This window comes from Acipenser ruthenus, chromosome 5 (genome assembly GCF_902713425.1).
Source record: "Acipenser ruthenus chromosome 5, fAciRut3.2 maternal haplotype, whole genome shotgun sequence".
In the NCBI taxonomy this organism is placed as follows: Eukaryota; Metazoa; Chordata; class Actinopteri; order Acipenseriformes; family Acipenseridae; genus Acipenser; species Acipenser ruthenus.
In genome coordinates, this window is record NC_081193.1 from 28,180,000 (window position 1) to 28,194,000 (window position 14,001).

The 14,001-nt window shown below is 34.2% G+C and overlaps 1 protein-coding gene across 1 annotated transcript in view; it reads left to right on the top strand.

Moving 5' to 3' along the window:
• eys (eyes shut homolog) overlaps window positions 1–14,001 on the top strand; it is a 458,209-nt gene that overhangs the window by 321,690 nt on the left and 122,518 nt on the right. Inside the window, exon 42 of the mRNA XM_034921306.2 lies at window positions 1,484–1,596. Within this exon, the coding sequence (XP_034777197.2) occupies window positions 1,484–1,596 (113 nt within the window). The remainder of the gene's footprint in view (window positions 1–1,483; window positions 1,597–14,001) is intronic.

Sequence of the window (14,001 nt, forward strand, 5' to 3'; positions counted from 1 at the left end):
GTCCTAGGCTTCCCACTCAGGGATACTTTTTCACCAGGCCTAAAGTACAGCCACAGAGCAAGAGACCTAATTCCCTAGACTTCCCCTGTAAGCTAGTGGCACTGCCCCGGTGGGTCTTTAAATCCATTCAAGTCCAGGTGCTTATTCTAACCATGTCTCATTTATTGAATTGAGCAGTTCAGAGCCTTGTTCCAATTAGTCCTTTCATTGTTTGATGCAATATGTGTGTTCAATTAGGCAATGAAGTTCCTGATTGGTTCAAGGTCTTGGATTGGAATGGATTGTAAGAGCCATAGTAGTGTGTACTACTGCTATATTCCTGTATGGCACAGACAGAATTACTCAGTCCTGTAATACACTGCTGTTCTCCACTGCTCACATTCAACTCTCCCTATACTCCTGCCAAGCTCACTCACAAACAAAACCGCCATCCCAATTCTCAGCAAATCATTTTCTGATTCCCAGGACTTCATTTGGTTTTCCCTTTATGAAAGGGCATGGTTTCATCTGGTGTAGTACTATTGATTGGAAGTTGACATTAACAGCTGCCTTGTTTATCCCAGCATTACATGGACTATTTCATTCACTTCAGTGGAAGGCTGAGAATTGGGAAGGTTACCTTTTATGTTTCACTTGTGTTTTCCACAGTTAACAGAACACGGTGATTCATCAACAGCACAATTCTGTTGAAAGCCAAATTGCCATTAAGAGATATGGGATAGAAAAATGTGCCTCTAAGATATTTATAGAGCATTGACATATATACAGTGGTGTCTCGTTATAAGGCAGTCCTTTATACTGTGGAACAAATTATGAGGTGGTATGGCCATGGTTCAGAATTTGCCCCTTAATGCCATTACTCTAGCATGTATTCTCATTTTAGTGAAGCACAAATTAAATGGTCTCCTACATATTACCCCTGACTACAGCATTATAAAGGAGGATCGTTGTGTTGGTAACATTTCGATATTTTTGACAAGTATTTCACAACTAACTTAGGACATTTGTAGAAAATTAGAAAACTAAATGAAATAGTCACCAACAGTTGGAGTAGCTTTATTATAATTTATTTTTATTGAAAAAAAATCCCTTTCTGGTGTTTACCAACTGATAAGAGCGGTGCTTGGTTAGACCAGGGTGACCTAAAGACTGGTTCATACTGTATTTAGATAGCTTTAAAATAAGACTGAATTGAAAATGAAATATGATTGTAATGCTTGCATTAATACTGTTGTGTGATTTAGTCATTTGCTCTTGGGCTGTTTCAAAAGACCAATAAATGACTAATTGATTTTTTAAATGTATTTCTTTAAAAAATATAATACAATAAGAAAAATGTATTCTGCTTGTTTGTTTTGAAACAATGTATACCACAATTGTCCATAAGTCATTGGTACTGTACAACAGACTCTTGATTGTTTCTGAATGTGTAGTTGCCTTTTGAAATGATAACAGTGATGAAAATAAATGCTTTATTTTTCAGGCTGCTGAGCCTATATACAACTTTACTGGCTGCATTGAAGTAATTGAAATCAATAAGCTGAGTCGCTTATTCCCTTCCAATGCTGTGGGCAGCAACAATATCAACAACTGCAGGTAAGATACACAGTGTACTGATTCATGTGTTAAATTAACAAAATCAGCCTTCTGTTGTTTGATTTTTTAAAAATCATACATTTTGATTTACAATATTAAATGTCTGGCCTAAGTAAGTTGTTATCAGAAATTTTAGATTTCTTGGACAACCAATTTAATTTGTTTCTTTAAGAGTAAACATCTCCGCAGCTGTGACCCTGCACAGTGCACAGAAGTAGGAACAAGTCAAAACATCTGGCTTTGGCTTTTTTTTAATAAAAGTTCCTTATTTTTTTATTGAGTGTATTGAAGTTATGGATACCGACAAGACAATCAGGCATTCATTTTACTGTTAATGTTTGCCATTATACCGTTAACACCATATTCAGTTTATTCAAACTTTTGTTTGAATAACTAAGGCCCTGTCCACACTATGCCTTTAAACCGTATTAGTTGCATTTAAGCCGGCTTAAAAGTGCTAAATACGGTTTGCGTCCACACTACGCAGCATTTAATACCGTACTCGAGAACCGGACTCAAGACCACCTCAGGAGGTAGTCTCGAGTCCGGTTCTAAGTAGATCGCATCAGGTAGTGCAGTTTATCAGAAGTGTGGACGCTGTAATACCGAACTACATTTTTTGTGTATCCTCCAATATCCCAAAATGCTTTGTGGTATGTTTAGCGAAATACTCTGAGCAGGCGCCCGAAGGAGTTGCTATCACTGTACACTCTGCACTAAGTATTCATTTTTAGGCTTCAAAAAATCTTTCAGGACATCTCTGTTAAACTAGTGGGGAAAATCTTTCTTGAATCGTACTTGTACTTGCTAGAACCAAAGTCATTGTATTTATCTTGCTCTTAACTGTATTATTACTTGTACTGTGATCCTTGAAATTGAAATTATTATTAAGTATTTTTGTTCACGACTGTAAGTCGCCCTGGATAAGGGCGGCTGCTAAGAAAGAAAGAAAGAAAGAAAGAAAGAAAGAAAGAAAGAAATAATAATAATAAATAACAAAAACACAGCGTTAAATTAGGCGACTGCACAAATGAAATGCGAGTTAAAAGTAGGATCGGGAATGAACAAATTACGTAATTTGTCAGCTCTGTTTGAAATAAAATTAAGAGGACCAGAATTAGGCTCAGGCAAGATATGAAGGTAAAAACAAAGATTGTTTTGTAATTAACAGCTTTTTCTGAGTTTAATTATAAAACAGAATCAGCTCAATTTATTTAAAGGGACTTCACCTGATTAAAAATAAAACCTGAAAACTTCAAGCCCTACTTGTGTGTGTGTGTGTGTGTGTTCGGATTTACTTTTTCCACAATACTTGTTATATTTCATTTATGCAATATGGACCTCTGTTAATATGGGGCATAACACATTATTTTAAAATAAAATACAGTGCATGGTGGGATACTATCGTATTCATTTCCACGGTTTGTTGCGCTGCTGGGAATTGTAACTGAACTATTTTAATGGTGTGTGGACGCATTAAGCCTGACTAAACATGAAACGGTCCTTCAGTGTGGACGCTTTGAGCTGTATTAATTAGAGCGGTTTTGAGTATGGTTCTCAAGATCGGTTATGTAGTGTGGACAGGGCCTAAAATAGACCTTGTTGGCATTCATTGACAGTTTTCTCTGATTCTGCATACTGTAAATATTAGGTCATGGTAACCCACATTTTCATGAGTAGCTGATCAGTGAAAGACTATATGTTGCTCACATTTGATGAAAGTAAATTGTCTGCACTAATTACTGTGGTGTTTTCCTCCAGGGGTGATTTATTGATCTCCGAACATCACATAATACAAGAAAAAATATGTTGAAAAGAGGTGAACGACAGATCAGTTACAAGTGTCTGTTTTAAGATCTGTTGTTATTTTGATCACAAAAAACCATCCTGTTTTATAAGTACATTTAGTGCACCCACATAAAAAATAAAGCATTCTTAATTTATTTTGTAAAACTATGTTATTATTTTTTGCAAGGTACATTGAATGGCAAAATTAATATACAAATAGAATTATCTAAAGAAAGCAACTCTGTCAGCTTCTTCTGTTTAGCTGATTTAATCAGAACAGAAGTCATCTGATAACAAGTCTTGCTGCTGCTTATTTAATTTCATTCACTACATACCCAATTAACAGATGCGTCCTGAACAGAGTTTCTTATGCAGTCGTCACATTAATTAAACTAGACACCCAGAGTTTAACAAAGTCGTTTTCAGCTGGTAACATATGCTTTGCATTTCTTTCTTTTTAATTCTTAACAAAAGAAACAAAAAATCATTTGGACGGCAATATTCAAATGATATGGTACTCAGGAAAAAGGAGAAAAAAGGTGAAAAAGCAGATGGAAATAGAATTATAAAAAAGGAGAGTGATGAATGATAACAAAAAACAGTGCAGGGAAGGACAGTAAGAGCTTGAGTTGATCAAAATATATCAAGAAGGACTACATTGACATTTTACATTGTAGTCATCTTCACATGCATTTAATAGGTGTGAGAAGTAGAGTGAAGCAACATGTTTTAAGATACAAGATCATTGTCTATGCTTTTGTGTAGATTAAGTTGGTACACAGAGAAGTGTTCCAAAGTAGAAAGCAAATGAGCGAGACAGGGTCAGAGAAGGTAATCTGCAAAAAAAAAAAAAAAAAACTCTTACCCCATCATCCTTGGACCGCACCCAGCACATCTTGGCTGTGTTATGGTGAGATAGAGAGGGGCTATATAGCAATAGCAAAGAGGAGAAAGAGGGCAGCCACAATATAGTGAACAATATTTAGAGTGTGTATTAACAGATGTTGGATATTAATACATCTAAGTAAATAATAGAAGGGGAAGCAGTCGCAAGAGCCTCAAGTGTACCAGGGCCTTAGCCAAGATTTTAACATCTGCATTGTGAAGGGAAGTTGGGCTGATATGAGTCACAATCAAGGGAATCCTTTTTACATTTTTAATAGTAAAGCTATTGATGTTTGACATAGAGTTGGAGGTAGGGATACAGGCATTAAAAAAATAATCTGAGAACATTGACCTCAGCAAAGAAGAACGTTAAAGGATTTATTTATTTTTGTATTCTATGGGGAGCCCATCTAGTGATTTGCGGAACATTAAGATTTTAAAAGTGCCAATTAGGGAGGGGTCTGCTGGAGATCAGATGTATATAGGGTTGAATATTTTTTTTAATTGATCATTTATCTCCTGCTGATCAATAGCAGTTGAGTCTGATGATGTACGAATCCCAGTAATTGAGAAGTAGCAAGAGGAGCTAATGGGTTAAGATTTTTCTAGCCTTGTTACCATGCTCATACACTGCATCATGATTTAAGCAGCAGTTATTCTGTTAGTTTGGTGGATAAAAGATCACATTTTGTTTGCTAGGCTTTGTACTGAATAACTCTGGGGTAGATGCCTTTGCATATCGTTGATCCAATTTTAAGATCAGTCAGCTCCTATATCCACCTGTACACAATGTATTCACCTAAGCTGTATAGCTGTATGCAGCAAAATTAATTTATGGGGTCGTTTTCATGTCAAACAGATCTCTGTGTCTATGCTGTTCTGAGCACAGAAGCAGAGTTTGGCCCATTTTGTTTGTGTAAAAAATAATCATGTATGCAAAATGAAATATTATGTATGCAATAACACTATGTAAAAATATTATTGATCCATAATATTCTGGCTCTTTTTATGTTACTTTTAATTGTAGATTGATACCTTTTTATTATTCAAAAATAATAACAGATCAATTTAAAGTGTTACTGAACAGGCTGTAGGGTTTCCTGCCTTGTATATATTCTTGCACTATCTTCAGCATAACTGTGATTGTTTTAATATTTTTAATGACATATCGTTAGTCATAAATCACTTTTGACTAGTTATTTTTGTTTCACATCGGTTATGCTTCTGGTCTTCTGAATTCATAACATTAGCTGCTAAAATCCAACCTGTTCAATCAGAAACTTTTAATTGGTTCCAGACTTCTCTCCCAAAGCTCAGGATTTTGATTGTTTCATCTGTCTTACCTGCTTGCTCCGGCACATGTTCAGAGGGGTGGGAACGGGTTTATTAATATACATGTGAAACAAATCTGATTTACGACCAGCAATATTTTAATAAAAATATCAAAACAATCACAATTATGTGGGAAAAGATATTGCTGGAATACGTACAACAAAGCTAGAAACTATGGGGAAGTAATGTGTTGTGTTTAAAACCCTACAGTAACACTTTAAGGTATATGATTAGAATTCCAGGTGGTCTTAATGTAATATGAAATTATTCGACTAAACTGATCAAGTCAATGTAATGAATGAGTCACCCTAAGCTTGAGAGATGTGAGAAGTTAATGAACTAGAAAGGCTAATACAAAATTAGACCCATTTTCTACTTAATAGTCTAAATATATCACATGTATTCCAAACTTTTTAATGGTAATTAAAAAAATAATTAGAATCTGCTGATATTCAAAAACACTGTTGAGCAAAAGATGTTGATATCCACTTGATTTTTTTTAATGTAAATTTGATTGCCATGTAATTTAATGAGCTAGTTTTGAATAATTAATAAATAAATATACTCAAAATCTGAACAGGAAAGGTATTTATTTACAAGTGCCACAACATATAATAAATGATTGTATTTCATAAATCATAATTTACTGGAAGGTAGTTGTTACTGGTAGTTTGTTAAACTAATATTGTTTTAAAAAATCATATATACCAGTTGAACAAAACTCTCATCATAAAGGCAGCTTATTCAACCTTCTGTGGTCCAGTACAAAACAAAACCGAATATGAGCAGCTAAAAATAAATAGGTGGGTGAATAACCTTTGCTTAAAAGATAAGCAGTTAGCAAGCGTATAGTACTGCAATGTAGGCTGTTACGAAATACTTTGAACTGGATGTTTTAATCAATTAAAGATTAACTGATTAAGCACACCTGTAGGATTTGATCTTTCCAAAAATAATTGTTTGATTAATCTTGTCTACAGTATCAAAAAATGGTGCGTGAGAAAGGGTAACATTACTGGAAGGTATACCCAATATTTCACAATATTTCAGAATGAAGAAAAGAATACTGTAATTCGCAACATTTGCTCATCATTGTTTTCCTTACACGGCAGTCCTGCAAGTTTATCATTTCAGCTTAGTTGATTTTTGTCGAAAAAACTGTCTGGCTTAGTAATTTAACTACAGTGTATCTAGTTAGTGTTTGCTGTTAGGAGCATTAAAACGTAAGCTGAAGATAGCTGATTGAATTTCAAATGCTGGACATGTTTGTTTAGTTTATTATCCTCAGTCAAAAAACATAATCAATCCATCATCGCACTGATATTAAGAAATGGACAAGGGTTTTCAGATGAATCGGAACACATACAAGGTTTATTTGAGTTCTTTAAAACAAAGCTGTGCTTTACTCATATGGCCCTTGCCGTTTTCCGTTCTGTTGTATAACTTCTCCTTCCAAAGAAATGTTGCCCTTGAATCAGTAGTATTGGAAAATTATACTATATTTCTTGATAATAATGCCTCATCCCCCGTTTCTGTTGGCATCCCTGCCCTTGAGAGAAGAAATCAAGTTCAAGCTAAATAAGATGAGCCAACATCCTGGCAGGTTTATTCCCTGACCTAAAGTGTCTGTTTTGCAAAAAACAAAAACATACTGACTCAGCCTTTTGTATCAATATCTGATCCAGACAGGGCTATGTTACATTTTTTAATGTATTCGCTAAGACATTTAGCTTTCTCTCTAACTGTACATTCCACTGTTTAGTTGAATATTCCATAACTGTGGGGGTGCTTTTAGACAAACATTCAAGAAGAAGCATCATGATGGGAGGAAGAAGGGGTATTCAGTGCTCATTGAAACATGGTCAGACATAATCTGGCAAACAATTGGGCCCTGATCAAACATATATGGTCAGGGTCTCTGCCTGCCTTCTGAAGAAGAACCAGCATCAAATAAAAAGGAGATACAGAGGAAATGAATACAGGTACATACATGCTAACAGTCCCTATATGGCAGGGACAGTCCTGATTTCCTAGCAAATGTCCAAGGTCCTGATGCATAGGAAGAAAATCCCACTATGTATCCTTCACAGCTAGTTTAGGGCCAATGCAACGTGAATGATTCGAGTTAGCTACACCTTTCTTTTTTGTACAGCATTTGTTGATCATGGGAAGTCTAGTGTTGAAGGTTCTGAGATATATATTAAATAAAGTCGGGTCCAGCAAATTAAAATGGCATATATCAAATCAATAACAAACAAGAAAGCGATCGTCTAAGAGTGACTGGAGTACAAAATATTTATTTATTCTGGGTGTGGAGGGATGGGGGGGGGGGGGGTAAAGTCTGTTACTTAAATAAGTGTTTGCGTGTATCATTTACACGCGCATGGGCGTCCCAGTGAACAGTTTCCAAATATTGGCAAGTATGCAGGTGTGAAATATTAGATTTAACGTTATTTTTATTCACTTTGTATAATGCAGTACACCATCGCTATAATGCCCTTCATTATAACAAACATTTGGCTATAACGAACCTGGCCCCTGTCAACATACCGGTCTGTACACACGGGATGTCACCTCTGCTGTAAAGTCATCTCTTTTGTCTTAATAAAGTAATTATGCCTCTGAAACTAATTTTATATTGCAAGAAAGCTTGAAACTATATTGATCTTTTGAAACAATGAGTAAAGCAGGTATGTCTCTGTCGTGAAGGCTGTCAAAAAACAGTTTTTGGCTTGTTCAGCAACCATGCGGCAAAGCAAAGGATCTGATTAACTTGTCATGTCAAACTTTTCATGTCGGGTTGATTTGGAATAAAAACTCAGTTTGGGATCCTTGCATGTTGGGTTAAGATTTGGTGCACTTTGAAACGATTCGTGTCAGATTGATTTTGAATAAATTTTCAGCTTCATTTCGGGATTTGTCTGTACTGCGTTTTAATTCTTTAATGAACAGGATAAAGCAAAGGCAGAATACTGCATACATGAAACAAACAGGTACGTGTAATTCTATTTGTATTCACAATATCATCTCTTACTCCAACAGTTTATTGTTCATTTTGATTGTCCTTTCACTATAACGAACCTCTCGATATAACGGACAAAAGGCTTGGACCCCAACAGGTTCGTTATAGCAAGGGTGTACTGTATTCTGCTTCAACCAACTAAAAAAGAAAATAAACAAGTTGAATATATTAGTTATGATAACTTAAATGTCATGCTCATACCAACAATTTTTTTTTCTCTAATTGTGTGTGTGATCCTTTATTAACTATTTTCCTAAAACTTTTCTAAGCAGAAGGGTACCCGACAAATCAGTACGTTATAAAGCATTTTTTTGTTGTTGTAAATAATGAGAAAAATCATTTTATAATAGCGATAGACCTCTCGATAAAGGCTCTACCCTGTGTTAATTGACCTTAACTTCCGTTAGCACTCTTGCCTTTGGCTCAAGAAGCACAACTCCAGTAGCAGTCAACTAACACACGGTAGAGTCTATGGAGGATAATTTGTGCCAAAATTAATAAATAAATAAATAAATAAATAAATAAATAAAGAAAGAAAGAAAAAACGAAATAAATACATACAAATATAAATAAATAAATATAAAACGAAATAAATAAGTAGAAACTGAAATATATTTAATAATTTATTTATTTATTTCATTTTTTATTTATGTATTTACTTCGTTTTTTTATTTATTTACTTATATATTTATTTTTTTATTTATTCCTTTTTGTATTTCGTTTTTTATGTCTTTATTTCGTTTTTTATTTCTTTATTTCGTCTTTTCATTTTGGCACAGTCTTTTCACCCTTGTATTTCGAGCTACCGTCAATCATGCTCGATGGGCGGGACAATAAGTGAATCGTTGATCTACTAACTTTGCCTGGTAGTAGTGCGGAGCAGTGATGGGTAGTTCGATTCCTTTTAGTGACTCGATTCATTTGATTCAGTTCAGTTTGGTGAATCGATTCATTTCATTCATTTGATTCACTAATTCAATGACACAAAACCAATCAATGTAGACCGCATTAAGATTGTTTACATAGGTTTATTTGAACCGGAAATAATAATAATAATATATAATAATATCTTAAGTTCTTATGAATCCTAGAGATAACATAACAGTTTGAACCATTAGCATTGTTTAGCCATCAGTATCAATCTAATTTAATTTCATCTTTCAAAAAAAAATCTATTGCATTTCTTACATGTTTTTTTTTCTATACATTTGGAGTCACCCATTGTTTTTTACAACAACAAAAAAGAGGGGCTCGAACGAGTGGTATTTGTGGAACTAATCCGTGGTATTTATTCAGCACATAGCAAAGTGCTGTTTGCCCAATTCCTCTTCTATCCACTAAACCTTTAGGGATTAGTCATGTGATCAATCACACATTGAAGCACACCCATAACGGCAACATGTACATTTTATATAAACACAGTTTAAATGTGTATATATTTAGTATTTACCACAGTAAAATAACATTTAGAAAATGTATATTTAATAATGTAAAATATAATAGACCTTTAAGAACGTCATCCGTTAGAATGTGCAATATCATCCTGTCGTTGTATCATAGCTGATACTACGTGTCACCTTGTCGACTAAGGTGAATCGCCGTCATTAAATTATAAAATATTTAACCGTAGTTGTAAATCGTCATGTATAAAATACATTCATTCCTCAAGGTCAAATATGTAATCACAAGTTATATAATTAAGCCTTGGGTACAATAACGGTACAATACCAGTAGATATTTGTATTTATTTATTTTGGAAATGAGGTGTATATCTCTATTATTATTATTATTATTATTATTATTATTATTATTATTATTTAGTAATTTGGTTGACTTTACTCAAGATGACTTAGAAGTATTAATCATAATTTGTGCAAAATAGTTAACTATAGATATGATTAATTTTGTATGTGTATAAAAAATAACAAACACACATAGGCTACAACTAGTAGTGATTCATTTTATTATGTATTTGTTTGGCAGACTTACACAAGGTTACGTACATAGTAAACTAAGAAGAACTGTAAGAAAAAAAATAATAATTATGGTGCACAAACTTGTAATTTGAGTTTCTGACAGCGTGAAGCAGCACTCTAGAAAGTACACACCGTCTGGATCACAGCTATGGCCTGGAGGATGTAACAGACGCCATTTTGGCTCACACAGAGTTCTTATCATGCACTAAGTAAGCGGGAATTTGGATCCAACATGGCACATATGGTCAGTTTCATAACACTCAGCGAGTTGAGAGACAACCTGGTTTCCTTGTTACAATGAACAAAACAGCCAGACTCGAGAGTTAAGGAATCACTTCTTGAGTTTTGATAGGCTGGTAACTCGACTCCTGTGCGCCACGCAGCTTGTTGATAGGGTGAATCAAAAGAACCCATTCAATCGGGACTCTGATCCGATTCCCATCGTTCACCTTAGCGAGTCGTTCAAAAAGAACGATTCATTTGCGAACTGCACATCACTAGTGCGGAGAGGACTTCCAGGGTAAAAATATCTTGGGACGTCCCAGTTTGGCCTACCGCTGCGGACTCATCATTTATCGACCCACATTCAACTTGAATTAAAAGCTCCCTAATCTTTTCTAGGATAAGACTCATATAAGTCATACTGCACACTTTTGTAACGTATGGAATATTCACAGCATTGAAACTGTACAACAACGACGTTGTAGTTGGCGCCCTGACTGCACACCTCTCCGCACTACTACCAGGCAAAGTTAGTAGATCAATGATTCACTTATTATTCCGCCCATCGAGCATGATTGACTGCAGCTCGAAATACAAGGGTGAAAAGATTGTGCCAAAATGAAAAGACGAAATAAAAAACAAAATAAAAAACGAAATAAAAACCGAAATAGACATAAACGGAATAAAGAAATAAATATATTTCTTAAATAAATAAATAAAAACTAAATAAATACGTAAATAAATAACAAAATAAATAAATAAATAGATAAATTATTAAATATATTTCAGTTTCTACTTATTTATGTATTTATTTTGTTTTATATTTATTTATATTTGTATGTATTTATTTTGTTTTTTCTTTATTTATTTAATTATTTATTTCGAAATTTATTTATTTATTTATTTTTTGATTTTGGCACAAATTATCCTCCAGAAGAGTCTTCATCGAGGGGCACTATCGCTTAATGGGTGCATACCCAGGGCAGTAAAGGATTAATGTAAAATTCAGGTCAGATACACTACAAAGTTTCAGTGGTTAATTGAATAATTCAGAGTGGTAACGAAGTTCATTTTCCATTAAAAAAAAAAATTCATTGACACCCCCCACCCCTCACCCCTTTATTATAACCCTTCAATACAATAAGATATGCGGCTGTTAAAATCATTAAAATAGACCACGAAAAATTATCTGGCAGTAATTATAACCTAAATTATGTAATGTTTTGAGAAAGACTTCAATAAATTCCCCACAACTAAAAGTTATTTAAACAACAGGAATTTAGGTTTGAATGTGTAATAAACCAGTCGATATGGATCTTATTAGACCATTGAATACAACACTAGCAAGGATTCTCATCTCATTCATAAAGGCAAGGCCAATAAGTACAAACTAGCCAGTGTTAGTAGGTCATCAATGATTTGTATGAGAAATACTGTAGAAGAACCAACACCAACAGTAAAGAAAATCCTAAAAACACTCTTCGTATACATACTAAGGTACATACTAGCCCTTATGAATTGGATTGCAATTAGGCATTAATTATGTGTCAGTCCTTAATGGGGGGGTGGTTGCTGAGAGTCTTCAAGAACACAACACAGGTCATTAACAGTATTATGTATTGTATTGTTTTGGTAGTTTGTCAGCAGCATACGAGGACATCACTTTACACAGAATTGTGTTCGTTGCTATCACATTTGTACAGCTCTAGCTTTTGAACTCTGCTTCTCTTGCACAGGTATCTTGGTTTGGCATCTTTAACATTATAAAAGCTTACGGTATTTGATAAAAAATAAACAGGACATCATGCAAAAAAGAGTAAGTACATTATTAAAACATTTTCAACTAGTTTCATTGAATAAAATGTCTGTTTAAAATACATTTATGCTTTGGTTTTGGTGGGCATTCGAAAATATACTGTACAATACTGGGAATTCACTAGAATATACTGTAAATACCACAGACCTATTTGATTTATAATCTTTGATAATGCTTAATTGAAATGGCTCAGAATAATCAACAACAACTGGCTAAAAAATATAAAACAATACAGCACTTGTGTGAGGGGCAGTGCCAAAGGTCAGTGCTTAAAACTATCCATAACCATCAGCAATGCTGTAGAAAAAAAGACAAAAATGTAAGAATATGTAGTGAGCACAACTTATTCAGGGAGACAGTTCAAGTTTGTAAGTAACTGGACCAATATATTGCAAATTTAATTTAATTTTAAAAAGGTTAGGGGTTACGTATTGCAGTGGTTGAACGCTGGCACTGATTAGACCTACTCCAGAATTTAGAAAACTTGTAATAAAGGTATGTGTTTTATGTTACCTCAGAATGAATTTGGTGCAAAACAATATTTTAATACTGTGGTATCCTCTGCAAGATGTAAAGAATGGTTTAGCACAGAAGGGGCCGTATAAAGACCTTTTGGGGTACTACCAAAGTCAATTGTCTATGCCAACTATAACATGAATTAAAAAGATAAGATAGAACATGTATATACAGCATTTCATACAGCTCTTTACTATGCAGTGAGAAAGTAAAATCATCTCATTTCCAATTTGAATGTAATAGGTGTTTCATCTTGAATGTACAAATTCAGTTGTAAATCATGTTGCTGTTGTGGAGAAAATTCGTAGTTATAATTGAATGTACTTGTTAAAAGGACATTTCCATTCTTAAATCTATGAGACTTGAGATGCTGTGATGTTAATTAAGTTTGTATTTTTTTATTTTTTTTCTATTCATTTATATGAACAGTGTAACACATATTTAGGAAGATATATATTAAGCAATATTCTGCCATGCCACGAGTCAGTGAAATGCAAGCATGCTGTTGGCAGCTATATTTCTATTGCTTCAAGGCCTGTTATGATCCTGACACTTGATGCCCCTATCAGTGTGCTTGTACCTTTGATGCTCTTGTGCATCTGTCTTCTTGACCATTACATTAAAGACCCTTTGTTTTGTTAGCAAATTATTATATGTGCTTACCAAAACTAATACAAGTCTCTGGTGAGGCCTTGTCTATTGCTCTTGGAAGATACTGCCTTTCAGATTGAAATAGTTCTTCAGATTGAGGTATAGAAGGCTGCAGCAGGCTGAATAAAATTATTGATTTAAAATTGATTTAAAAGAACCAAGATAAAAAAAAATCACTTCAAATGAAGTAACACTGA